The sequence below is a fragment of the Brachyistius frenatus genome, unplaced genomic scaffold (assembly GCF_029030835.1).
Source record: "Brachyistius frenatus isolate BFR_SWC_R1_liver_20210118 unplaced genomic scaffold, ASM2903083v1 Contig_14, whole genome shotgun sequence".
NCBI lineage: Eukaryota > Metazoa > Chordata > Actinopteri > Embiotocidae > Brachyistius > Brachyistius frenatus.
In genome coordinates, this window is record NW_027210613.1 from 4,726,223 (window position 1) to 4,752,602 (window position 26,380).

At 42.7% G+C, this 26,380-nt stretch overlaps 2 protein-coding genes across 9 annotated transcripts in view; both read right to left on the bottom strand.

Moving 5' to 3' along the window:
• The window catches only part of LOC138617885 (transmembrane protein 65-like), a 41,118-nt gene extending 23,893 nt beyond the window's left edge, over positions 1-17,225 (bottom strand). Inside the window, exons 1-2 of the mRNA XM_069693226.1 lie at positions 16,957-17,225; positions 16,320-16,663 (exon numbers count right to left, since the gene is read on the bottom strand). Of these exons, the coding sequence (XP_069549327.1) occupies positions 16,320-16,608 (289 nt within the window). The 5' untranslated portion in view covers positions 16,609-16,663; positions 16,957-17,225. The remainder of the gene's footprint in view (positions 1-16,319; positions 16,664-16,956) is intronic.
• A 4,306-nt stretch (positions 17,226-21,531) lies between these two features.
• LOC138617878 (protein MTSS 1-like) overlaps positions 21,532-26,380 on the bottom strand; it is a 50,482-nt gene continuing 45,633 nt past the window's right edge. For 3 of the 8 annotated variants that reach the window (XM_069693212.1, XM_069693211.1, XM_069693210.1), the window contains 6 exons: positions 25,656-25,769; positions 25,053-25,298; positions 24,607-24,834; positions 23,664-23,823; positions 23,241-23,498; positions 21,532-22,869 (listed from right to left, as the gene is read on the bottom strand). In XM_069693212.1, the coding sequence (XP_069549313.1) occupies positions 22,364-22,869; positions 23,241-23,498; positions 23,664-23,823; positions 24,607-24,834; positions 25,053-25,298; positions 25,656-25,769 (1,512 nt within the window). In that variant the 3' untranslated portion in view covers positions 21,532-22,363. The remainder of the gene's footprint in view (positions 22,870-23,240; positions 23,499-23,663; positions 23,824-24,606; positions 24,835-25,052; positions 25,299-25,655; positions 25,770-26,380) is intronic. The other 5 variants (XM_069693218.1, XM_069693217.1, XM_069693213.1 and 2 more) reach the window with 2 other exon arrangements.

The following is a 26,380-nucleotide window of genomic DNA, read 5'->3' on the forward strand; positions in this document are numbered from 1 at the left end:
GCGTCGAGCATAATTTTGCCCTCTTACAACATGTCATCTCATGATCCATTTGTTTTAATATTTTTTTTTTAGGAAGAATTAAAAAGGAACGAGCAAAACCTGTAGAGTTCTTGTATATAAAAGTTGCTCTGTTCATGTTTCTGGCTCACCTAGCAATGTGCCAGACAGCAGATTACACTGTTGAATGATTCTGTGAATATGAATCCAGCCAATGATCAGTCTAATAACTATCTCTACCACACCGATATAATAGAAAGGGTGCAATACATCATGTCAGCCCAAATCAGTCACCTGACTCTGCTGTATTTTCCCATCACTTAAAAAGAATGAGGCCAAATGAAAATGCAGCTGAGTCACCGTCTCATCGCTAGTCACATGAAAAAAAACCCCCAAAAAAACCAACATTAACCAGAAACAAAGTTCCCTGAAGAGTTTTCTCTCCCAATCCGATGGGCTTCATCCAGACATTTATTAAAGCTGTCAGCTGACATGGCTGCCTGCTGCTCCCAGAACTCTTCTGGTATAAACTATTGATTGCACGGAGTCTTAAACCCCCCCAGAGCTGTTGTCTTCAGGGACCTGAATTTCAGCAGGCAGGAGTGGTGAAAACATTTAATGGGGTGTGATAAGTCTCTAAGCATGAGCCTGATTAAATACCAAAGCAGCCGTGTTTCATTTTTCTCAATCCCTCTGTTGTCTTGTATCCTCCTCCTCCAGAATCACATGCATCTGATAAAGACTGTTACAGATAAACAGAAAACATGTCACACATCTAAACTGCTGATTGCTAGATAAGCCACAAAGACTCTGTGAAGCTAAAAGTATTCACGGCATACAGAATTCCTCCGACTACAACAACCCTATTAACTGGTGGTCAAATATCATTAAATGCAACAGGCATCTTGCCAGCACCTCCAAAGGGCAACGAGTGTGCGAGGGCCCATTCGACGCTGCTTCCAGCTTTAATAAAATATTATTCTGAAAAACTAATTGCATTTTTGAGGGCCTAAATATGCTCTAAAACTTATGAAACTTAGCAGAAGTCATGGTTGAAAATGGACAGACTTTATGGGTTTGTGGGTAAGAGTGTGGCAAAATGACTTGCTACTGCACCCTAAACTTTAGCACCTGTGGCTGCTTTCACCTACATGTACCACATTCGGTGGATGTGTATCATTACTAGACCTACCAAAGTCTATTGGCGCCATGAAATAAAGGCAACAGGAAGTCGTCCTGTGGTGGCGGGGTGTGGTTAGCTCAGCTGCAGTGGGTAGAGAGTGGGAGGAGTGGTTCAGGGAACGGTGCCGGGAAGGTGTGATGAGCGCAGCTGAGCCGAATGTGAACTGATGAGCACAGTTGAGCCGGATGTGGGCTGATGAGCTCTCCCCTATAAAGGGGAGCAGGGAGAAGGAGGCGAGAGAAACGGTTGCACGGAGACATTGTTGTGTGGGCCGGGCAAATAAAGGCACTTTACACCCGAACGTCCGACTGAGCGCCTCATCTGTCTCAAAGGAACCCCCACGGTAGCTCAGACGTGCTACACGCCCATTTTTAATTTGGTTCTTTATTGTTGGCAATTTCCCTTTGTCATCAATTTAATCATTACATAACAGAAAAACACACACTATCTAGATGAGGAAAAACAATGAAAAAGAAAATCTCTGTGCCAATATGACTTCTGATTATGTCTGATCATGCCATCCACTATTTCACATCTGCACCTGACCATTCAAGCTCTTATGTGGAATTTGCTTTAAATCAACTATGTCTATATGTATACGTGCAGTATCTATGTGCTTGTTGGCTGGGTATTACTCCTGGATTATTTTTTTCACATTGTTTTATTCATTCCTCTGCTGCCTGCTGCTCTGCTATTGTCTTTGTCACTCAACGCTTCTTTGTTATATTGTTGAAAACAGGAGAGCGAGACACAGAAGGTCACACTTCGTTGTCTTTGTTTTCGCTTCGACAAATGGCTCATTTTAGACTTTGTTTCTTGGTGCTGGTACAGTATGAAATTGAAGTGTGAACAGAGTTTTGGAAATGGGAGATAAGTCTGAAGAAAGCCAAGTTCTCCCCCGGCAAAATTCAAGTAAGATGAACAAATGTCTGTCAATCCTTTCTGAGTTTCATTCACCTGCATATAAATGTCAAAAAAAAAAAAGAGGAGTGAGATTTGTAAGGGTATTTTTCATCACAGGATGCATAGAGCAGTACAGTGCAGTGTGTGTGTGTGTGTGTGTGTGTGTGTGTGTGTGTGTGTAGTTAAAAGGACTCTTATTATCTGAAGGGCCGCTATGTGAAGGGGAATGCTATGAGAGTATATTATCTTGTGTTTATCTGTAGGAATTCATGTAATCTTATTTGAATTGAAAAGATGCAAATTGAATGCATGTGTGTGTGTGTGTGTGTGTGTGTGTGTGTGTGTGTGTGTGTGTGTGTGTGTGTGTGTGTGTGTGTGTGTGTGTGTGTGCGTGAGATCAAGAATTCAACAGAAGAGGAACAATAGAAGGCCAGAGCCGTTCACCAGCTACAGATGGCCTTGCTATTCCACCCGTGATGCATGAGACGACACAGAGGAGATTACACAGCACACAGAGTGTTGGCCTGACGGACACGGCAGTCATTAGCAAACACAAAATGGGAACAAGTTTATGGGGAACAACACTTTTTATAGAAGCAAGCAAGGTGGAAATGAATTAGTCTGAGGGTGGGTGGCGTGGTTCTGTTGTAATTTTCTTGAATCTTATAGTAGTCAAATGTAGTTCAGAAAAATGATGGTGATAAAGCTGTGTGGCAGACTGACTAGTTCTGCTTTTCCAGTTCTTGTTAGACCAATCGTGGCCTTTACCAACTGCTCACAGGACTTGTTGTGTCACATCACAACATTAAAATACTCTGCTGAGTCTGCTGAGGGAAAAATAATGAGCAGCTTCTCGATAAATGCAGCATCAATCAGTCGGGGTATTCCTTTGAGAAGAAAATACAAAGCACTGGAGCCTGACCTCACACAAACTGAAGCATCACATTGTAGTTAAATTTCACTATTTTACCTGCGATTCCATTCATCTCTATAGCAGGTACAAAAATAAACATTGTCTATTCCCTCAGTGCCAATTTAGGCAGCTGTGGAGAGCCTGAAACAAAATACAGAAACAGACAAAAACAAAGGACACACAACCACAAAGCATTGAAAATATCCCCCTGACAAACGGCGAACCACAAGAGATGGGAAAGAAAGAAGGAAGTAGCCTTGTTTCCCATCTGTCTTAGCGAGCACTCAGCAGGAACAAAGGACAAAGCAAAGAGGAAAGCGGGAAATGCTTTTAATTAAGCTCCCTGGAATAACTCAGAGAATCACATTAACGTCGGTTTACAACGACGTCTTCTGCGCTTCAGTGACACTACAGAGATTTCCTGGAAGATCATACCTGTTACAGTGATGGGTAAGAAAGATAATAACGCTTTTTGAAGTTTAGAAATGAATCTCCCATTAATCCCACAGTGATGGTGAGTCGGTCGGTTGTCAGCACTGAATTAAAAGTGAAGCACGGTGTCTATCCTCCAGGAAAGTTCATTGCATGCACCTTTGTGACCAGTGGTGTCCGCTGATCTGAAGACTTGAATTAAAGCCCCTCCCCACCAGTGGTACACACACGGGTATTTTTCATGTATTTTGGCAAATGAAATCCTCCGTGTTGGTGTGTACAGACCGTCTACTTTAAAGACCTGTTTTCCAGCAGACATTCTCGTATAAAGCACAGGTGTAATTGATAGCATTAGACGAGCTAGTTCCAGGGTTCTGGTATTGTGAGTACTGCTTCCCTGAGCAGTCATTAAACAAATCTGTTTCACCGGTGTTTCTCATGCCGCGACAAGTGTCCGCTCCCGTTTGGAACAACTTGTCACCTTTCCGATCGGTTTTGCCTTGTTTGGCTGCGCCGCCGTGTTTCTGTGCGAAACAGCAGCGGCAGGGATGATTGCTGCTTACATGGTGCGACCGTCGCGCAAATATATGTCCGCCTTCCAATAGGGTCCTGTTCACCGTGTTCATCAGAAGAGTCCATATGAACGTAGGATTTATGACCTCGAGTCTCTGAGTCTTCTGAAAGCTCAGAGATCACGATCAAGATTTTTTTTTTAACAATAAACTAAACTCAGTGACCAAAACAGAGAAAATGATCACCCAAACCTGTTCTTCTCCTGCAGCTCTAAAGAGACTTTAGCATCTTTTGGTTTATTGTTTTGGTTTTATAGCCCAACTATTTGAGTGTTTTATTCACTCTCACTGCTCTCGCCAGCAAGCTTTCAGACACAGGCAGCCTCCTTTTTTTTTTTTTTTTAATGAAAAAGCTCTAAAAAACTGACTATACACTCCATCAAACACCAGATAGACGAAATTAGAAGCTGTCTTGTGACCATAGTGGAGCATTTACAGAACGATATTTCAAGCAGGAGTTGGCAGGAAGCGAAACAGAGCTAAAAGGAGCGTTAATGACTGCTGATGTTCTGAAATTGTCTACTAACAAGCTACTAACATTTAGTAATACAAAGCAACTTGTGAATTCATGTTTCAATTTAGGCAATTTGGTATTTTCTAATGTTAAACCCAGCATGAATGCAAAGCGGTAAATACAGGCCTGGACTCATACAGTGGGTACGGAAAGTATTCAGACCCCTTTAAATTTTTCACTCTTTGTTTCATTGCAGCCATTTGCTAAAATCAAAAAAGTTCATTTTATTTCTCATTAATGTACACTCAGCACCCCATCTTGACAGAAAAAAACAGAAGTGTAGAAATTTGTGCAAATTTATTAAAAAAGAAAAACTGAAATATCACATGGTCATAAGTATTCAGGCCCTTTGCTCAGTATTGAGTAGAAGCACCCTTTTGAGCTCGTACAGCCATGAGTCTTCTTGGGAATGATGCAACAAGCTTTTCACACCTGGATTTGGGGATCCTCTGCCATTCTTCCTTGCAGATCCTCTCCAGTTCCGTCAGGTAGGATGGTGAACGTTGGTGGACAGCCATTTTCAGGTCTCTCCAGAGATGCTCAATTGGGTTTAGGTCAGGGCTCTGGCTGGGCCAGTCAAGAATGGTCACAGAGTTGTTCCGAAGCCACTCCTTTGTTATTTTAGCTGTGTGCTTAGGGTCATTGTCTTGTTGGAAGGTGAACCTTCGGCCCAGTCTGAGGTCCAGAGCACTCTGGAAGAGGTTTTCTTCCAGGATATCTCTGTACTTGGCCGCATTCATCTTTCCTTCAATTGTAACCAGTCGTCCTGTCCCTGCAGCTGAAAAAAAAAACATAGCATGATGCTGCCACCACCATGTTTCACTGTTGGGATTGTATTGGGCAGGTGATGAGCAGTGCCTGGTTTTCTCCACACATACCGCTTAGAATTAACGCCAAAAAGTTCAATCTTGGTCTCATCAGACCAGAGAATCTTATTTCTCATAGTCTGGGAGTCCTTCATGTGTTTTTTGGCAAACTCTATGCGGGCTTTCATATGTCTTGCACTGAGGAGAGGCTTCCGTCGGGCCACTCTGCCATAAAGCCCCGACTGGTGGAGGGCTGCAGTGATAGTTGACTTTGTGGAACTTTCTCCCATCTCCCTACTGCATCTCTGGAGCTCAGCCACAGTGATCTTTGGGTTCTTCTTTACCTCTCTCACCAAGGCTCTTCTCCCACGATTGCTCAGTTTGGCTGGACGGCCAGGTCTAGGAAGAGTTCTGGTCGTCCCAAACTTCTTCCATTTAAGGATTATGGAGGCCACTGTGCTCTTAGGAACCTTGAGTGCTGCAGAAATTATTTTGTAACCTTGGCCAGATCTGTGCCTTGCCACAATTCTGTCTCTGAGCTCCTTGGACAGTTCCTTCGACCTCATGATTCTCATTTGCTCTGACATGCACTGTGAGCTGTAAGGTCTTATATAGACAGGTGTGTGCCTTTCCAAATCAAGTCCAATCAGTTTAATTAAACACAGCTGGACTCCAATGAAGGAGTAGAACCATCTCAAGGAGGATCAGAAGAAATGGACAGCATGTGAGTTAAATATGAGTGTCACAGCAAAGGGTCTGAATACTTATGACCATGTGATATTTCAATTTTTCTTTTTTAATAAATTTGCACAAATTTCTACATTTCTGTCTTTTTCTGTCAAGATAGGGTGCTGAGTGTACATTAATGAGAAATAAAATGAACTTTTTTGATTTTAGCAAATGGCTGCAATGAAACAAAGAGTGAAAAATTTAAAGGGGTCTGAATACTTTCCGTACCCACTGTATCTACTAAAAGTGCTGAGTTTAGCCTCATGGGGCTGCAGTGAAATCAGCAGCCGTAGTGACTGCAAGGACAGGCACAGAAACCTCCGAGGGGCTAGGGACAAACCAAGGAGAAAACGGGGTATATAATCTGTAGTGTGTTGTGGTCCATGTCATATAAGTAAAAAAAAAGAACGGACAGACTGAGAAAGCAAAAGACAGAAAGAAATGACATAGCAAAAGATATTAAATAAATAAACTGTTTAGAGAAGACAAAACGTCAGCGTGTTGACTTCGGAGGTCAGAATGTCCTCAGGACGAAAAAAAAATGAAATAAAAAAATGATCCATCTTTGTCTTTTCTGCTGCATGAAGCTCATGACCTCATGATTGAACAGACAGGCTCAGAAAAACAAATATCACTCTGAATATCAAATACATCCTGCTGTGCATAATATCATTACCTTGGCTTTTCGGCTGTCTGAGTAATTTGATTCATGCCTCGATCCATCTGCCTCGGCTTCACAAGAAAGAGGAACCATATGCAGAGATTTTTGTCCTCACTTTCGTACCATATGAATTAAGACTAAATTTAATAGGTGCCAGACTGACAGCTAAAAGACAACGTCACACATAGGACCGAGTAACCCCATTAGACCTGGCCTTGATGTGCTCTTCTACAAAGACGCTGTACAAACAAAAGCACTTTGGCAGTCTGAGGACAAAACAGGATTAGAGAGTCACTTTTGTTCATAAAATATCAAAATGTAATATTATTCATCAATAGAGTCTTTGGTGATCTGCTCCCCCAAATAGTGAATATGTCAAGGCTTACAGGCAGGTACAGAAACAGTCCACGACAACGCTCAAACGGCATCATGGTCTGGCGGAGAGCAGGTGCAACCCGACAGGTTTGAACCCTGAGAACTAACAAGGAGACAGGTTGGACCGGGTGTGTGAGTGGGTGGGGAAGGTCAGGTAGCTGGGATCGGAGGGACAGTCTGGGGACATCTAGTGGCCGGATGGAGAAGAGCAGGTCGGAGAGGCATATAGATCTTTACATACAGGGACTCTAATATAAAGAGTTAAACTGCATTAAAAGAGTTCGTGGTGTCAAACCCAAGAACAGCACGAAGAGCAAAGATGGAACAATAACATAAGCTGCTGGGCTAACTAACTTATACAGCACGTTAGTGACCTAACGCAGCGTCACTTCTAAGGCCACGGAGCATTTCATTAACTAACCACATTATGTTGGTGTAACCCAGTAGTAAAACTGGGAGGGTTATGGTACAGCCTCGGGCAACAGTTCGGAGAATGACACAAGTATTGGTTTTCACAAAGTTTGCTGCTTCAGTGTTTTTAGATCTTTTTGTCCGATGGTATACTGAAGTATAATTACAAGCATTTCATAAGTGTCAAAGGATTTTTATTGACAATTACATTAAGTTTATGCAAAGAGTCAATATTTGCAGTGTTGAGCCTTCTTTTTCAAGACCTCAGCAATTCGCCCCGGCATGCTGTCAATGAACTTCTGGGCCACATCCTGACTGATGGCAGCCCATTCTTGCATAATCAATGCTTGGAGTTTGTCAGAATTTGTGGGTTTTTGTTTGAAGATTGACCACAAGTTCTCAATGGGATCAAGGTCTAGGAACCAATTTCGATGTTTTGTTCCACGAGCCACTCAGGTATCACTTTTGCCTTCTGGCAAGGTGCTCCATCATGCTGGAAAAGGCATCGTTCGTCACCAAACTGTTGTTGGATGGTTGGGAGAAGTTGCTCTCGGAGGATGTTTTGGCACCGTTCTTTATTCACGGCTGTGTTCTTTAGGCAAAACTGTGAGTGAGCCCACTCCCTCGGCTGAGAAGCAACCCCACACATGAATGGTCTCGGGATGCTTTACTGTTGGCGTGACAAAGGACTGATGGTAGCGCTCACCTTTTCTTCTCCGGACAAGCTTTTTTCCGGATGCCCCAAACAACCGGAAAAGGGATTGATCAGAGAAAAGGACTTCACCCCGGTCCTCAGCAGTCCGATCCCTGTACCTTTTTGTAGAATATCAGTCTGACCCTGATGTTTTTCCTGGAGAGAAGTGGCTTCTTTGCTGCCCTTCTTGACATCCGGCCATCCTCCAAAAGTCTTCGCCTCGCTGTGCGTGCAGATGCACTCACACCTGCCTGCTGCCATTCCTGAACAGGCTCTGCACTGGTGGTGCCCCGATCCCGCAGCTGAATCAACTTTAGGAGACGGTCCTGGCGCATGCTGGGCTTTCTTGGGCGCCCTGAAGCCTTCTTCACAACAATTGAACCTCTCTCTCCTTGAAGTTCTTGATGATCCGATAAATGGTTGATTTAGGTGCCGTCTTACTAGCAGCGATATCCTTGCCTGTGAAGCCCTTTTTATGCAAAGCAATGATGACTGCACGTGTTTCCTTGCAGGTGACCGTGGTTAACAGAGGAAGAACAAGGATTTCGAGCACCGCCCTCCCTTTAAAGCTTCCAGTCTGTTATTCTAACTCAATCAGCATGACAGAGTGATCTCCAGCCTCGTCCTCCTCAACACTCTCACCTGTGTTAACGAGAGACTCACTGACATGACGTCAGCTGGTCCTTTTGTGGCAGGGCTGAAATGCAGCGGAAATGTTTTTTGGGGGGGATTAAGTTCATTTTAATGGCAAAGAGGGACTTTGCAATTTATTGCAATTTATCTGATCACTCTTCATAACATTCTGGAGTATATGCAAATTGCCATCATAAAAACTGAAGCAGCAGACTTTGTGAAAATTAATATTTGTGTCATTCTCAAAACCTTTGGCCGGTGATGTATGTTTCCTTTGCTGTTGTCTAACACAGTGTCAATCATAGCCACTTCGTTCAGACGTAGTTCTCATTGGCTATATCAGGCAATGCAGGTTTCTGATTGGAGGAGAAGGTTAAGTCCCACCCCTCCGGGTAGCCGTCCGAGCGCAAAGACGTGAAGACGGCATGAACAGACGGGCGCGGCTCGGGACGGCGAAATTCTTCAGTTAAACGCAGGATGGTAAAAACTGGGTGAACAATAAGTCCACCTTTCGAGAGAGTTTCTGTGAAGAGACGGGAGTGAACTTGGCGTTGTATTTACGGTTGTGTTAGTCAGAGCATTAAGCTGTAGTTAATTGAGCACCATTCTGCATTGATAACCCGGTGGGAAAAGTATGATTCATAGCTCAATTGTGGTCAGGTTTTATAAGTTTCTTTAAATTCGTGTTGCATTATTTATATTGCAGCCATACTGTCCTGTTATGCACTCCTCGTGCTAATGATAAAAGGTAACGTCTGTTTAAAACTACTGAACGTGTGCATTTAAACTATGATCTTAAATGAAAGAATATGCTTATTCATGTTCAGCAGATGGTTTTAAAAAGTAAACACATTCATTTCAGAGTAAATGTTTAAAAAGAAAATCATAATCCATGATGAAAAGAGAAATGTTATTACCTAAGAAATGCTGTCCAGTGAAACCAATTCATTCTTTTAATTGCTTTTGTGTCACAGTAGTACAATGAGAATTTGAATGTGATTTTCAATAAGGCCTTAGAGAATTGAATTTTGCGATGCCAAGATCAGCAGTTTAGAGAAGTACCACTTTGTCTCACTGGTACGCTGAGACTACTTGGATATTAATGGCTGCAGTTCTGTTGTTGGCAGCAAATTGTACTCAATAAATGTGATTATAGTAGCTGTGTGATGAATGGTGCAGTTTCAGTACACAAATGATCAGTCTTATGTCATACCAACAACTGTCACAGGACAGCAATAACTGACCGTCTGGCGTATCGGTAACCAAAGTGAAGAATCTCTGCTGCTTTTCAGGAAGTCAAATATGATGTCAGCTTCGAAAACAGTAATGTGCAAACGTGCCTCTACTTTTTTCCAGATTGATTGGAGTCATTTCTGGGTCACGAGGTTACGGTGCATCCGGAAAGTATTCACAGCGCTTCACTTTTTTTCCACATTTTGTTATGTTACAGCCTTATTCCAAATTGGATTAAATTCATTTTTTTTCCCTCAATACATTCCGGATGCGCTGTAAATGTCGTCACAGATTTCCTTGCTGCAGCAGTGAATTAGCACGATGATAACACAGTATGAGCCGAGGCAGCACGAAGAGATGCAAAGGTGCCCTCCTTTGTCTTATTCAAGAGGGCTAAAATGTGAAAGGCGGTGAGAGCACATGGCTTCCCCCTTTTCACAATAAAATGTGAAATAAAATGCTCTGTTGACAAGCGACATAATGAGCACCGTATAAATCTCCTCCTTTCGAAATAGACAAACCTGAGTAAAGAGGATGAACGCTCCGATCCGAGATTCATTGTGAATCTGCATCCGTCTATGCAAGACGGAATTGTGGAGGAAGACGAAGAATTGTTAAACTTCAAAACAAATGGAGGACAGGTTGTTGAAAGGAAGAGGAAGAGTAGTTTGTTTGTTGATGCCTTGAAGATTTCACAGCATCCTCAGGGGCCACTGAGGTGATAAACAAAGCAAAGCCATAAAGAACATCCAGTCGTCTCTTTTCCTCTCGCTGCTGCTCTGTCCCTCTTCTGCATTTCCAATTAAGCCTCCCTGCACACTACTTCTCCATCCAGTGAGCCATAAAGGAAAATAGTCTCTCGTCTCCTCTCGTGTTTTCCTTTCACCGGCCGCTCTGGGAGAAAACCATGTGGGTGTCACTCTGTGTCTGAACAATGATGATGACAGAGGTCCAGAACGATCTGGGAAAAATAGGACGTTATTTTTCACGATTTCGATTTTGTTTTTAGCAAAACTCTCAGTAAAACCAGCAGGTTTTTCAGCACGTGCCACTAAAAGACACCCTGTGCGGTACCATGGTACCATCTTCTACATTTACCATGTCTTGCTTTTGAATATACCTACTTTCGTTGTACTACTACGACTAGCACCTTCTTTTCATTTCTCCTAAATGAATCACTGACAGTTTCTTAGTTTGATTTGAATCGCCCAGTCCCAGTAGCTCTTTCGGTTATTTATAATTTGCGCAAGCGCCGTTTCTCTGCTTTAACAGGACGGTGTAAGAATCACTAAACTGAGGCCTTCAACAGCAGCGTAATCAGTGCGAAGTCAAACAAACAATGAAAAGAAGCTTAAAGGCTTTGGTTCTCAGATCAATTCTTCAGAGTTGTTATATAAATAACCATCACAACATCTACCCAGTGGGTCATATTTCACAGTCACTGAAACAACGAGAAAAAGAAAACATTTCCTCAAATGATGAAACTGTTATCGATGTCCTTGTTGGACAAATCAGTGTCACCTTGCACCATCAGGTTATCACTCTTTTTTTTTAAACTCTCCATTATTTCTCCTGTCCTGTTTTCTCCTCTCCAACTATCTGCATCTCTACCTCATCAGTGTCTTCTTGTCTCTGTGCTTTCTTCAAACTTTACTTTCTCTACTCTTACTTCTCACAGAGTGGGGCACTTTTATCAGAAATATGAACCTCTGAAAACCCCTCCTATAAATGACATTCATTAACAGTACTTGAGAGTTTCCTGGCTGTTACCCTCCGTTCTCAAAGAAGCTCAGTGAACATTTATCTGGAGAACAACGTTTGTGATTCGCGGTGACTTAAAGACCCAAAAGGAAAGTGAATATTAGATTCATAAAGTCATCCGAAACACAATTTGAAATAAATGCCAATCTTGCAGAATGGGTCACTCATTTCTTTATATTGATACATACTGTATTCGCATGCACTACATCTATGTACTCGCTGTTTTTAAGCAGGAGATTTGTAATTTAATATGCAACTTAAATTTAATAGGAAAATCCAGAACAGGGGAGAATACGTTCAATAAAAATGGCCCCAACCACCACGAATCCACTGCAGTGCACTGCATTAACCCCCGAGGTCCTGCTCAGCACTGAGATATGTCAGTGAGGTTCCATCACAGGCAGACATCCAGCAGCCTCACCATGCAGCTGCCCTGTGTATGAGCGGCAGGTAAAAAAAAAAAAAAAAAAAAAAAAGGGTCTGGCTTCAGGTGTCCCGCAGCCTCGGGGTGGACTGATGATGGATGTTGATATGCCCGTCAAAAAAACTCAATTTCTCCGTCAGCAAAGCAGTCAGAGAAAGAGCGTCCACCAGTCCGGCAGTCAACGATTCAGCTTCTCTGCAGCCTGCCTGTATAATAGGTAAGAGAATCCCTCAGGGGATTTATTTTTACAGCATGAAGGTGAGGGTGTCAGCAAGCCCCAGCCTGCCAGGCCCCAGAGGTGACAGCAGAGGAAAGTAGCTGTCCTCTTTGTATTATCGCCTTAGTTCACCGAGAAATGTTATTCTCATATTTTCAGGGGAATTTTCCAAACATATTAAACTTTCATGAAGCTAGCATTGCCTGATATTCTGCAACTAAGACAACATGATAAAACATAAAGACCTTTCAGATTTAATTTAAAAAAAAAAAAATTTAAAAAAAAGGTCTTGAGTCAACGTTTTTTTTTAGCCGCACTGGATTAAGACAAGAATGGTACTTTGCTGAGTGTGTGGTATGGAAACCTCCACCGTGAAGCCCATGAGGGATTTTACGCCGTCTGCCCGACGCTGATCTTGCTTTGTATTTGCGGCCCACAGAGGACGACTCCAGGCATAGGGTCAGGAAGCATATCCGCCACATTCGACAGGTAAATAATGACGTACTATTACGATCAGTGAGCGTGGAAATGCCTTTTGATGATGGGCCAGCTGCGGCCTGCACAATTCTCACTCTATATTAATATACAGAGAGATACAATTATCATGGAATGTAAAAGTTAAGGAAACAACGCCAAGGGAGAGGAATCGGACAAACTGAGTTTCTGCATTTTTGGGACAAGTAAACTTCCTCAGTGTGCTGCGGGGAAATAATTTAGGTCCTGAAAGGACCCTGCAGTAATTGAAAAAGCTCTAATTTCACTGAGTAATTGGTGTGAATCGTAATCAATATGTGATGAAACAGGACAGTTTATCATTTCAGGGGTGGTATTATCAAACTTGGTCTCATCATTGTTTTCACTGCCATAATAGTTGTTAGCATTATGATCACAGCCAGAATGACCACTATCACCACTGAAATTGCAATCACTCAGCAGAAGCATAAACGGCCCATTATAGTGTACATGGTGAAGGAGAATACAGGGCATCCGGAAAGTATTCACTGCGCTTCACTTTTTCCACATTTTGTTATGTCAATCAAGTTGTAGAAACATCTCAAGGATGATCAGTGGAAACAGGATGCACCTGAGCTCAATTTTTCGTTTTTTATTTTTAATAGATTTGCAAAAATTTCAAAAAAAACTTTTTTCACGTTATCATTATAGGGTATTGTGTGTAGAATTTTGAGGGGGAAAAAAATGATTTAATCCATTTTGGAATAAGGCTGTAACATAACAAAATGTGGAAAAAGTGAAGCGCTGTGAATACTTTCCGGATGCACTGTAGGTTCTATGACCCGATCAGTAATGTGAGGGATCAATACAATCACATGCAGTGAACAGGAACATGCTCACAAGCACAGCTGTACTCGTAAATTTAATGCAGGATCTTATGGAAAGGGAAAAATGCCATTTGCAAACAAAAAAGTCTGGAAAGCCTCTTTTAGCAAGTTAGAAAGTAAAAAAAACCCAAAAATAATTCAATCTTGCGTTGTAAATCAAGCAACAAATAAACCCACTTGTATTAATAATGTCAGCCGAGGCTGTGATTTGTGTGTCGTTGCTGCTTGTTAGTTTGAGCCTTATCGACTGTGTGTACAGACTATTTATAGTAATGGCGCGTGTACGTTCAACATTCAGCAGTCTGTTGTTTATTGTGTTAGAGGGGCGTGCGGTGCGCTGTGAGCTAAGGAATTCATCAGTTCATTGGACAAACAGCAAGGTATGCTGGGTGGAACGAGAAACATTTAACACATGTATTCATTTTTAAACACTGTAAATTAACATTTTGGAATTATTTTGACTTGAAATCATTGGAGAGCGGAAACATGTGAAGTCACCCTGCAGGGTGTCTCACCAACATGGGAATCATTTGTACATCATGAGACACAAGAGCAAACAGAGCTCCACTGAAAACACTCACTCCCCTACAGCCCCACAGGAAATCCCTTGGGTTTAGTGCAGTGGATCAGATTTTTATATCAATATTATTAAAGTGTCATTTCATAACATATTAACCGAGAAAATGAAAGGAGAATTGATTATCATATTTTTTTTTAATTTTTTTTTTAATGTATACTTTTTTTTTTTCCCTTTTTTTTTTTGTTCAATCCAATCCAACAGTTTGAAACACAAAGCCATGAAATAAAATTACGAGCAAAGTACAGACTGTGCATTTTAGTCCTGGAGAGGAATATAAAAGGGTGACGGCAGCTCCCAGAGAGCCTCATATGCTGCAAAGGCTCCTCATCATCACGCACGTTTTTCCTCCTCTCCTTCCTCTATTCTCTTCTGTATTGATCGAGCCACTTCTTTCTCTCGCTCTTCATGTGGGTGAAACCCTGTTCTCCTCCGTCTCTTATACTCTCGTAATTTCATTCTCTGTATTTCATGAAACCGGAGCACTGCTTCAATAATGTGCTCATACCGGACACTGACATCATAAACAGTCCGTTCGCCTTTACGTGCTGTACGGTGGAGGCATCAGAAACTGTACAGTGTGAAATGTGCTGCAACTAAGAGTTTTGCTCCAAAATGAGAGAAGACTTATGAGGATAACAAATAACCTATATGCCTAAAACGATGCAAAAAAAAACCAAAAAAAAAAAACCCGAACTACAACATACATTCATTTGTTTCCGTTAATGACTCGTTTCTCGTTGGGCAGCTGGAAACTATCAAGTCACTATTACCCCCCACCCCCACCCCCCACCCCCGCGAGCAGTTTTTTTTTCCCTAGAAGTATTGTCTAATCCTGCAAAGATGACAAAATCACCACCGGTCCACCACAGGACTACAATGGCCAGTCAGCTACAGTCACACCCACAAGCACGCTGGACTTTCCAGTGCACCGGACGAACAAACCATTGGACTGTAAAGAAACGAGGGACAACAAATAAACGGACGGGAACCGAACCTGCATCTTCCTTAGAGACAGGGCAACCACTCATCTTGTAAAAACAGATGTACAAACTGCAGGCTTATGAACGAAAGACGAGTGCAGACAGAGACAGAGACAGAGAGAGAGAGAGAGTGCCCCTGAAGTCAAAGAAAGGTCTGACCAGCCTGTAGTGCATGTTCACTAATGGTCTGTCTGCAGGCTCCCATTCCCTTTCAATAGTCCTAATTAGTGGGTCCGACAGATATGGAACTAGGAGTTAGATGACTGGTAGCACACAGCATTTTATAGATCCTCGTCTATAGATTATCTTCTCTGCAAACAGGGAGGTCAGAGGTCAGATATCAGGGTCAGCTGCAGAGACGCGCTTGAGAATGAACATCTCTTTATGATGAAATTATGATGGGATTTAGAAAAAAAAAAAAAAAAAAAAAAAGACTTTACGCTTCAAAAGATTAAAATAAACGTGTAATGAACCAACATGACACTCCTGACACGAGCACTGCACGTTACCTCAACCTATTGCAGCCTTTTCCTCCATACTGTAGCCCGGAACTGTAGCTTAAGTCAATATTAATGAAGCTGAAGGGTGACTATTTTTAACCCCACGGTTCACAGCCTGTCATCACACATTGTATGCAATGATACAGTTGGTGAATAATACATCAAGCTATGACGGGCCCGCTTTAATCACCGCTATCAATTAAAAATAGCTTCAGTATTTATAATACAAAAGCATTCATATTTTGTGACGACCTGCTGTATTGTATATTATATAGCCCGCATTCTGTTTACATTAATTGCGACACAAAGATAAATGTCAAATACTGTACATATTTGGGGTAAAACTATCATAAAATAGGGTTGAACTGCATTTGCAGTCAATCTACAGACATTATTCTGATGTAACCCACTTACTGCACACGTATAATGAATACTGCACCGCACCGCACCACATCACCTACCTTGAGCAATGGCTATGGACTCGAACTTGTGCAGTTCTCGCAGCAGACATGTGCGCTCAGACGGATGGAGGCTGTAAATAAACTCCTTGGCTCCGTGGGGTGAGTTGAGGGCCTCCACGGGCTCCTTCAGGGGGTGCGTGCCCAGGTTACACCGCTGCACCAGCAGGAAGAGCGGCGGCTCCGAGACTGCGGCTGGGGATTGCTGGCTTCTGAGCCCGGCTCTGGCCAGCCCAGTTCCGGCTCTCAGGGAGAAGGCAGGCCGCAGGACTCTTCGCAGGCAGGGCAGCATCTCTTGAAAATGGGGGGTAGTAGAGCGATGCGACGCGGGGAAACTGACTGCGGGACTCACCTAAACCACACGACACGAGGCTTAATGTCATTATTATTATTATTATTTTTTTGGTCACAATTTGAGATGATCGCCGCAACGATCGCTTGGAAACACATCACGCGTCCTCATTCCGGAGGCAGCCCGGGCTATTTAAGATGCAACACGCAGGGCCTTACAACATCATCACACATTATTTACGAACATGATCTTACTCGTGCCTATCTTACGTGGCTTCCGAGAAACACAAAGCAGACAAGAGATACGACAGCTGTCCAGAAATCACAACTGCAACTTGTCGTATCGGACGCACCTCAGTCGATGCTGCGCTGTCCCGTCCAACAACCTCCACCAGAAACCTTGACGGTACAGACGCTGCTCCTCCGGCGCATACGCGAAGTCTTGTTCAGCTGCTGGGAGAGCTCGCAGATAGTCACTCGAAACCCTCACACATAATACCAAGGCTGTAGTGTTTGTACAAAAATTTGTTGTTTTTAAAAAATAAAAAAAATCACATTTTTGCGAGCCGTCTGGTGTTAACCTCTGGTTGGCAGGATGGTGCGCGTGAAGCGGACGGGAGGGCGCTTAAGCGGCCGGCGGCCCCGAAAATATTTTCCAATAGGAGCGCTGCTTTCCTCCGTGCGTAACTCTGACGGCACCTTCAGACGCACGCACAATCAGGATGGGCATGCTGTATTGATGTGGTGCCACGTCTGCTATTAAGACAAGTGTAACAAATTTGTCCCCACGTATTTAATATAGTGACCTTATAGAAGTTAACGCATGCATTCTCGCGAGGAAAAGAAGTGAGATATACGCAGGCTGCTGCGTATTTGCCGTCATATCTGTAAGGCATCACCGTAATCAAATCACTGACCGCACTCAGTCTGGAATATGGATGGATTTCAAACACCAAAAGAAAACAGACTACTCGTGTCATTTAGTGCAGCCAATAAGGAGAATCGTAAGTGATGTGAGCTTATATAAAATAATAGATTTCATGCAGTAACTGTATTCATTGTCACAGTGGACGTCTTTTAGGATTATTTGACTGCGTGAAAGGAGTGTATTTCTCTGCTGGGTGTGCACACGTCCGTCCCTCTGCTATTGTGCACGTGGGGCATTTGAATTATTCAACCAGACTAGACTCCACACCCAAAGGAAACATGACACCACGTGGAAGTTATGTGGTTTCCAGAAAGAAGCCTGTCCCTGAAGGGGAAAAAAAAGAAAAAAGTTCAATGTTTTGTTGGTGTCTTTTCTGAATAATACGAGGGTTTACGGCGTGGAAGTGGTTGATCGATTGGTTTGGCCGTTTCATTGACTAGAGGAGTGTTTTCAGCCCTCTAAGGATGTGATGCATTATCCAAGTGGAAGCGACGAATCAAGTGTGGGAGTTCAGGAAAGGTTAGAAAAGAGCGGCCCCTGGTGGCCAAACTCAAGCACTACATTTCTTTTTACGTCCTCATAAAAAGCTTCACTGATAACCCGTGCTGAGGTGATCCCTCTCTGCAGTTACAGTTGAACTTTACTTGTCTGTATTTCCTACAAACTCACCCACACGATAGAACGATAGATAGAACGATAGAACGATAAAACGATAGATAGATAGAACGATAGATATAACGAGAGCGATAGAGCGATAGAACAATAGATCGATAGATATAGAACAATAGATCGATAGATAGATATAGAATGATAGATCGATAGATCGATAGAACGATAGATCGATAGAACGATAGATAGATAGATAGATAGATAGATAGATAGATAGATAGATAGATAGATAGATAGATAGAACAATAGAACGATAGATAGAACTATATATAGATAGATAGATAGATAGAACTATAGATAGATAGAACGATAGAACGATAGATAGATATAACTATAGTTAGAATGATAGCTAGAACGATAGCTAGAACTATATAGAATGATAGATAGATAGATAGATAGATAGATAGATAGATAGATAGATAGATAGATAGATAGATAGATAGATAGATAGATAGATAGATAGATAGATAGATAGATAGAACTATATATAGATAGATAGATAGATAGATAGATAGAACGATAGATAGAATGATAGATAGAACGATAGATAGAACTATATATAGATAGAACGATAGATATAACTATAGTTAGAATGATAGCTAGAACGATAGATAGAACTATATAGAATGATAAATAGATAGAATGATAGATAGAACGATAGAACGATAAATAGATAGAACGATAAATAGATCGAACGATAGATAGAACGATAAATAGATAGAACGATAGATAGAACGATAGATAGATAGAACGATAGATAGAACGATAAATAGATAGAACGATAGATAGATAGAACGATAGATAGATAGAACGATAGATAGATAGATAGATAGATAGATAGATAGATAGATAGATAGATAGATAGATAGATAGATAGATAGATAGATAGAACGATAGATAGATAGATAGAACGATAGATAGATAGAACGATAGATAGATCACAAATGGGGAACTTTTTCAGTTTATTAGTCACCTTGAAATCTGAAGTTAAAGATGCTTTGGGCCTGAAAAGCAAAAATAGAATACAACGTTAACGTCCAACACTGGATGCTCTTCATAAACACATTCACACACATTCAAGAAGTCAGTGAGCCGAAGCAAAATTAATATATATTTTTTTTATTATGTTTCTAAAGCTGTCATAACACAAAAAATAACAACGTTTAACCTCCTGAAACAAACTGCATCATAGTCTGAACTATACAGGGACAGACAGAGAGGTCAACTCTCTTCGGGGGAGAAAAATAAACTACCAACTAAACTAGAAGACAGGTTTAATCGTACTTCCAAACCTTCACAAACTATAAACTTCTTATTCATAGGATATACTGACATTTGGCAATATATAATATATATTTATGATAGCAATTTAAATATGGGAATTACAGGTTGATAATGCAAGTTTCAGATGAGTGGACGGCAAAAAAAAAAAAAAAAAAATGAGAAGGAAACAAACTTGAGTCACCCTTAAGGAACAGTTCTTATTGACAAAAATGTTCTAGCAAGCTTGGAGGGAAGGTTGTTGTCGCTCCACATTCACCCCCAGAATAAGTGTACAACTAGAACGTTTCTTTACTTTAAACGATTTAGGCATTCAGAAGAAAATCGACTTTTTTTGTTGTTGTTGCCTGAACTAAAACTTAATCCCAAAACCTGGACTCATAATACTGACGCAAGTCAAAACCCAAACTTGTTCAGCGTTTTCATTTGGAACAACGCGCTTCTGTACCAGCCTGAATTTAAGTGAATAACCAAAATACGAGTGTGTGAAATATGGGACTTCAGTTAACCCGAGCGGGCGAGTCGTGAACCTTCCACTGAACACATCCTCAGATAGCACATGCATGGAGAGAAGAAACAACTCTATTCCTCTCATATTTGATGGGAAGTATAAAAAAAAAATAGAGAAGTTGAGAAAGAAGAAGAGATTTAAACGGTTAGAAAGAAAATAAATTAAACGTGTGAGTTCCTTGACTAACTTGTACTGCTAAGTAATATTTACAGTTTCATACATTTTGTAGTAGCCATAGTCTCACAGTGCTTGAAATGAAATGGAAATCAAATACAGACGATAACTCGGTGACACTAAGGAGCCTATTCAGCTGATAGTCTAAACGCTGCATCTGAGGACGAGCCTCACATCTTCAAACATCTTACAGTCAAGATAAAAAAAAAAAAAAATTAAAAAAAGGTTTTAAAATGTGCCTACGAGAACGTACTTCTTAAATTATACACTGGATTTTTGATGTTGTTTTCTGGTTTTTAAAGGTAACAAAATCTGTACGGACTGGACTCGACGTGAAAAAATATTCAAACCAAAATTGTGTCGACAGTTTAACAATCAAACTCATGAAAAGGACATGAGCGTACTCGCTGCATGCGTTTAAACGAAGAGTTCAACAACCACAACTACAGAACAAATATTACAGCTTTTAACCCCGCACATTTAAACATCAAAAATATTTTTGCCTCATTAGCTTCTATAAAATGTTTAATTATATATATATATATATATATATATATATATATATATATATATATATAAATTTGAATTACTCTTGTGTTTTGACATGGTGTATTCGAACTGACATTTATTAGTAACGCTATGAGCAATCTATGCGCAGCAGGTTGTAATGTGGCAATGAAATGATACAAAGAAGAAAAGTGCTCATATATTAAGACAAACCGCTGAGAATATCTACAAAGCTCAACATGTGGAGACTGCAGAATAAACGAGTCCTGCTGGGAAACGATGACTGACGAGAAAAAAAAGACCAATTCACATCTGAGGGCGATGGGGTGTGATGATCATCACATCCTGTTTGAAGGTGTGAGACTGAATGGGTTTTGGCACTGCGGAGGACCACGAGGGGGGGAAAAAACAAATATGGAAATACATCAAAGATACAGAGAAGGAGAAGCACCGAGAACACTCCCCCCACCAACAGAGACCGGCGAAACTATTTACAAAACCGCGCGCGTACCAAAACGAGGAAAGCAAAAAAATCGGACGCGACTCGTGGCGTCTCTGAACGTCGCGGCGTCAAAACGTGCGACACTCCAGTCGCGCCGTGGTCTCAGACGCCGGCCAAACTCGCAAAAGGCATCGACACGGGAGTCGGTTCCGAGCAAGTCTTGTGATCGTTCGTCTCGCGATCCTCGGTGGCTCTTGCCAGAGTCCGACGCGTACGTTACTCGGGTCGACGCGGCGTCGGGGCCGGTCTCCGAATACGTAGTCGGTGCGGTTCAGGGGTTGCCGAGTGGTGCGGTCAAAATGGCCGCCGCCGGAGCGGTTGGCTTCCTCTTGCGCAGCCGTAATCGCTCTCTCCGTGCCACGTGGCTCCTGCAGTGGTTATTGGCGAGTCAACAGGCAGTTATAATGCTTTTTTTTTGTTTTTTTTTTTGCTTTTCCCACGGCGGTCTTGTGCACTCCCGAAACATTTAAGTGTCAACACAAAATACAGCGTTTTTTTTTTTGTTTTGTTTTTTGCAGAGAGGACGACAGAGGTCGTCGTCGTCCTGTCGGGGAGAAAACTGGATACGCGTGTGAATTACATCTTTACTGTCCTCTTAAAGAAGAAATGAACATCGTGTGGCGTAATGCTGCTCTTTCATTCTTGCTATTTGTTAACACAAACGCGTCCTAATGTTTTACACCGTCGTTACACATCTGTGGAGCCGCCAAAGCGTTTCAGTGGTTTGGACAAATCCTCTGTACGAGGATCTATACGAAACATTAGTTCTTGTACAATTACCCAACTTATACAATGATTACCACAAGTGTGGCCTGTGATCCGCTTTCAGTCTAACCCTATATGTTAATGAACCCAGCTTTACATGGTTTCTGAGGCATCACGAGCCAAATTAGAAAATGTGCACTTGCACCGTAGCATATCTATATGCGGTATTTATTTTTTATTTATTAGTGTAAACGGCTTCTGTGGTGAGAGATTGAGGTGGCTATTTAGAAATGCTGCATGTAGAGTAGGTACAAGAAGCCTTTTCTTTTTGTACGTGTGGCATTTCTATGTGCAACAATGTTTTTTTTTTTTTCTAAAGCTTTTGACCTAATTTACAAAACAAAAAGAGGGAGCCCCACTTCTACACTAAGAGGTCACGTGCTTCTTGCGACCTTCGCCCGCGCATTGCGATGATGTCATCAGGCAATACGCGGTGCCGAGCGATCGTTGGTGAGGGTTCTCTTGAGCTTGACCCCTTTGCGGATGGCCACCAGCATGTTTCCTCCTTCCTGCTCTCCCAGCTCCTCTCCCCCTCCTTCCTGTGCGATCTCACCCTGAAGGAGCTGCTGGCTCGGCTGGCCGGGCAGCGGCACGGTGGGAGGGTTGGTTGTAGCCTGACCGCTCCAGGACATCACGGGCAGCGTGCCAGCATCCTCCCCACCTGCAAATGTTGGAGAATTTGGGCTCTCTCCTCCCCTTCCTCCTCCTCCTCCTCCTCTTCCTCCTCCCGTCTCCTCTACACTCCTGCTCCCGTTCACTGCTCCTGACATGCCGGGCACCGTGGGGATTTTCACCGGCACCACGGGGGTACGAATAGGAATAGGGCCTGTACCGACCACAGAGCCTGAGCGGCGGGCGGATGGTTTCGAGGAAGGGGTGCGGCGGATTGTGGCAACCCCAGGGGTGACAATAACTGGACCATGGCCTGTAGGATATGGAACAGAAGCGTTATGGGAGCCATTATAAAATCCCTGATCTGAACAGGAACACAACACGAATGATAGTTTCAGCTCATCACAACATACATTTTTACTGCTAATAAAGTTGGATTTTTTTTATTTTTTTTGTGTGTCTTATCCAGTAGTTGTTTTTACTCAGTGACAAGAAGAACAAGATAATGAAAGAAAAAAGAAAAAAAACAGGAAAAAAAAACAACCTAATGTGAACTATTTCTCTGATGAGGTGTCATCATTAAAAAATGAATTGAGTGGCATGAACAAACGTTTAGTTCCATCATTCCACATCAAGTAAAACAACATGGCTTTATGTGCACGTGTACGTCAGTGCTGTGTGTACCTGTCGGGTTAGGCGGATAGGCTCCTGTGTGGACAGGTGTGGGGGGGTAGGGCCCCACGTGGTAGGCCCCCTGCCCGGGGTAAGGAGCCTGTGTGCTGGGCAGGCCGGCTGTGGAGGCCGGCCGTTTGGTCTGGAACATGCGTCTGTACGACTGACTGATGTCACTGTTTCTGGGGATGGTGGAGGACTTGTCAAAGTCAGACTGCTGCTGCTCGGACTCTTGGTCTCCAGCCATTGAGAAATAGTCATAGTCTGATACTAGAATGGAACAAATAGAGAGGTCAACGATGTGTGCATACAACAATTTATTGTCTGTTATGATACAGGATAAAAAAAAAATTAAAAAAAAGAAGAAGAAAAAAAAGCGATGGAGCAGCGAACTTTAAAACTGGTGAGCGTCTGATTCTGTGAAGAGTTTCTTACCTTGTGAAGGTATAGTGTCTTCAGAGCAGCAGGGCGTGTTGGTCTGCGTGCTGTAGCCACTGGAGCACTGGATGGAGTCCCGACTAGACCTCTGGGTGTCCAGCTCCAGACCTCTGGATAAGGCCAGAGCCAGTTCATTACGGGCCTCAATATCAGCAGCCTGGAGGAAAACCGATGATATCAACCAAAGGGAAAAAAAAACCCACCTCTTAGTAATAAGAGTCTGAAAGTATCACTGTTTGGATAGAGCAAGGTACAATTCATTAAAGCCATTAAAGCCATTAGGTACAACCTATTAAAGTCATTAAATGGGAACATTAGTGACGGGAGCCTATTCATATCTTCTAAGTGCCGTGACGGCAAAAACGTCGGCCTGCTGAAAGTTGAATGTGAGGTTGTCTGAAACCGAAGCATCACAGATGGTTTTACATGTAAACTGATCAGTATGTTGATAAGCCTCATCGATTATGGGCAAGAAAATGTAACAGAAACACTGAACAATGTTTTTTGTGCAAATTACCACAGCTTTCATGCATAAACTTGATGGATGAGAAACATGCAAGTGGAGAAATGGTACAGTGCTCCCTGGCATCTCACGACATAAAGGAACAGAGAGCAGAGACCAAGACACTCAAAGTAAAACAACAAGTTATGGAGACATTAGAAATGCTAAACCGAAGAGGAAAATTCCCCAAGAGTCTAAAAGGAGGACAGATATAATAGAGATTGAACATGAGCTATTAGTTAGAAGGATGTGTTACCGAGTAAACAAAAAAAGAGTAAACAAGCAAACAGTGAAGTCACATCGAGCTGAAAACCCGATTGGCTAAATTTAGGTGTGCTTCGTAATAACTATACAACAAAAGTAATTAACCATATTATCGAATTGAAAATAATCTGCCTATTGCAAGAGCTGCAGTGGAACACAGATGAAGAATGAGACCTTAAGAGAAGCAGGCACCGTCCTGTTCTTCTCCTCCAACGATGCTGACTGGTTCGACGTCTGTAGCGCAGCTGGAGCCGAGGTGGAGACCGAGGCCGGGCCTGAGGAAGGGCTGCTTTCACTGTTCACACTCCCGTTACTGTCCACCACAGCCGGAGGCTCCTTGTCCTTCTTCCTCCTCAGTGTGTTGACCATAGGCTGGTCATACGGCCCCGGCTTCGCCCAGTCCTGTAAACAAAGACACGTCAGGGTTTATCGTTAACAACTACACATTTCTCTGATGAGCGTCTCGCTTCGTCTTTTTGTTCTCAGTTGTGAAGATTTCCACCAAAATAAAAAAAAATAAAAAAATTGATTAACTACAAATGTGCGCTGCATGTGTGAACGAAGTGAGGACGAGGCGAATGGAAACACGTTGACCATCATGTTTGAGGTGATGAACAAACCTTCCAGCTGGGTACTCGTGATGAAGGCACCATGGGGGAACCCATCGTGCTGTAGTGAGGGTAGTCTGGCAGCAAGGCCGAGGCGGGACGTGACCATGAACGGGTGGGGCAGGAGGAGGAGGTGGAAGATGAGGAGGAAGGGGAACAGAAGGGAAAGGCGGTGCCTGACACTGAGCCCAAACTTCCCCCGTTGCTATGCAGGTAGGGGGAACCGGCCGGGCTGTACTGCTCAAAACCATTGGACAACTGCTGGTGTGCGTGCCGGTGGGAGGACGGGTGACGACCGAAGGAGACAAAATAAATGCAATGGGATAAATTATTGATAAACAGTGGAAAATAAAAACAAAACGGAACACATGATGAGGACAAAATACTCAAAGGAATAAACAGAAGGAATCCATATTGATCACATCGAAACAGAACAAAGGAATTGGTGACAAAATGCTGAACTGAATGAAAACGGATGCACGTGTAGGGGAGTTCAGTGTTCCTGGGTTCCTTAAACAAACTTAAGTTGATGTCACGGACACCCAAGTTTAAAGTTTAGTATGCAGTGGTGTGTTTCATGCTGATAAGGTTTGATGGTGGGTGAGTGTTTTTCACCTTGTCAGTAGCGTGCTGAGGTGCAGTAGCAGCAGCGAGAGAGGAGGGGGAGCTGCAGTCACTGTGAAGCTGCCCAATCTCTGACACCTCAGAGGAGCTGGAAATGGGACAAGGCTGGAACAGCGAGGGCAGCAGCAAGCAGCCGAGACCAGAGGGGCAGGAGAGGAGGAGGAGGAGGAGGAGGAGAGAAAGAGAGACGGAGAGGAAGAATTGCAAAGACAGACATGTCAGCAGGTAGACGGAGAGAAGCGGTTTGTTAGACAGCAGAGGCAACTTTTCCACAGTTCTCAGCAGTTAGTGAGGAGTACAGCCAGGTGACCATAGAGGCTGTGGAGGAGGTGCACTGGGAGGCATACCAGCATTAATTACATTGACATCAGCAGTGTTATGTGTTGTTGTGTGTTGGAGCCTTGCTAACGGAAAGCACAGTCAGTTGTGATAAGGGATGCAGATATTATGCTCACAAACTCAACTAGTGTGTTGCATGGTATTTTAAGGGGAAGCTTAGATACCGAAAACCTGTTTATCTAATCAACATTGATCATTCTAAAATAATTTATCACTTTCTAAAGTTGATCCTGTGTAGTAGAGGGGGGGGGGGCTTAAAAACGGATGGAAATAAAAGAGATCCATAAGTTTAAAACCACGAGGCGGTTCTCTTTCAAACATCGGCTACTGAAACTATACCGAGACTGAGGCAATGAGAGGGTGGATTTCCAGGACTG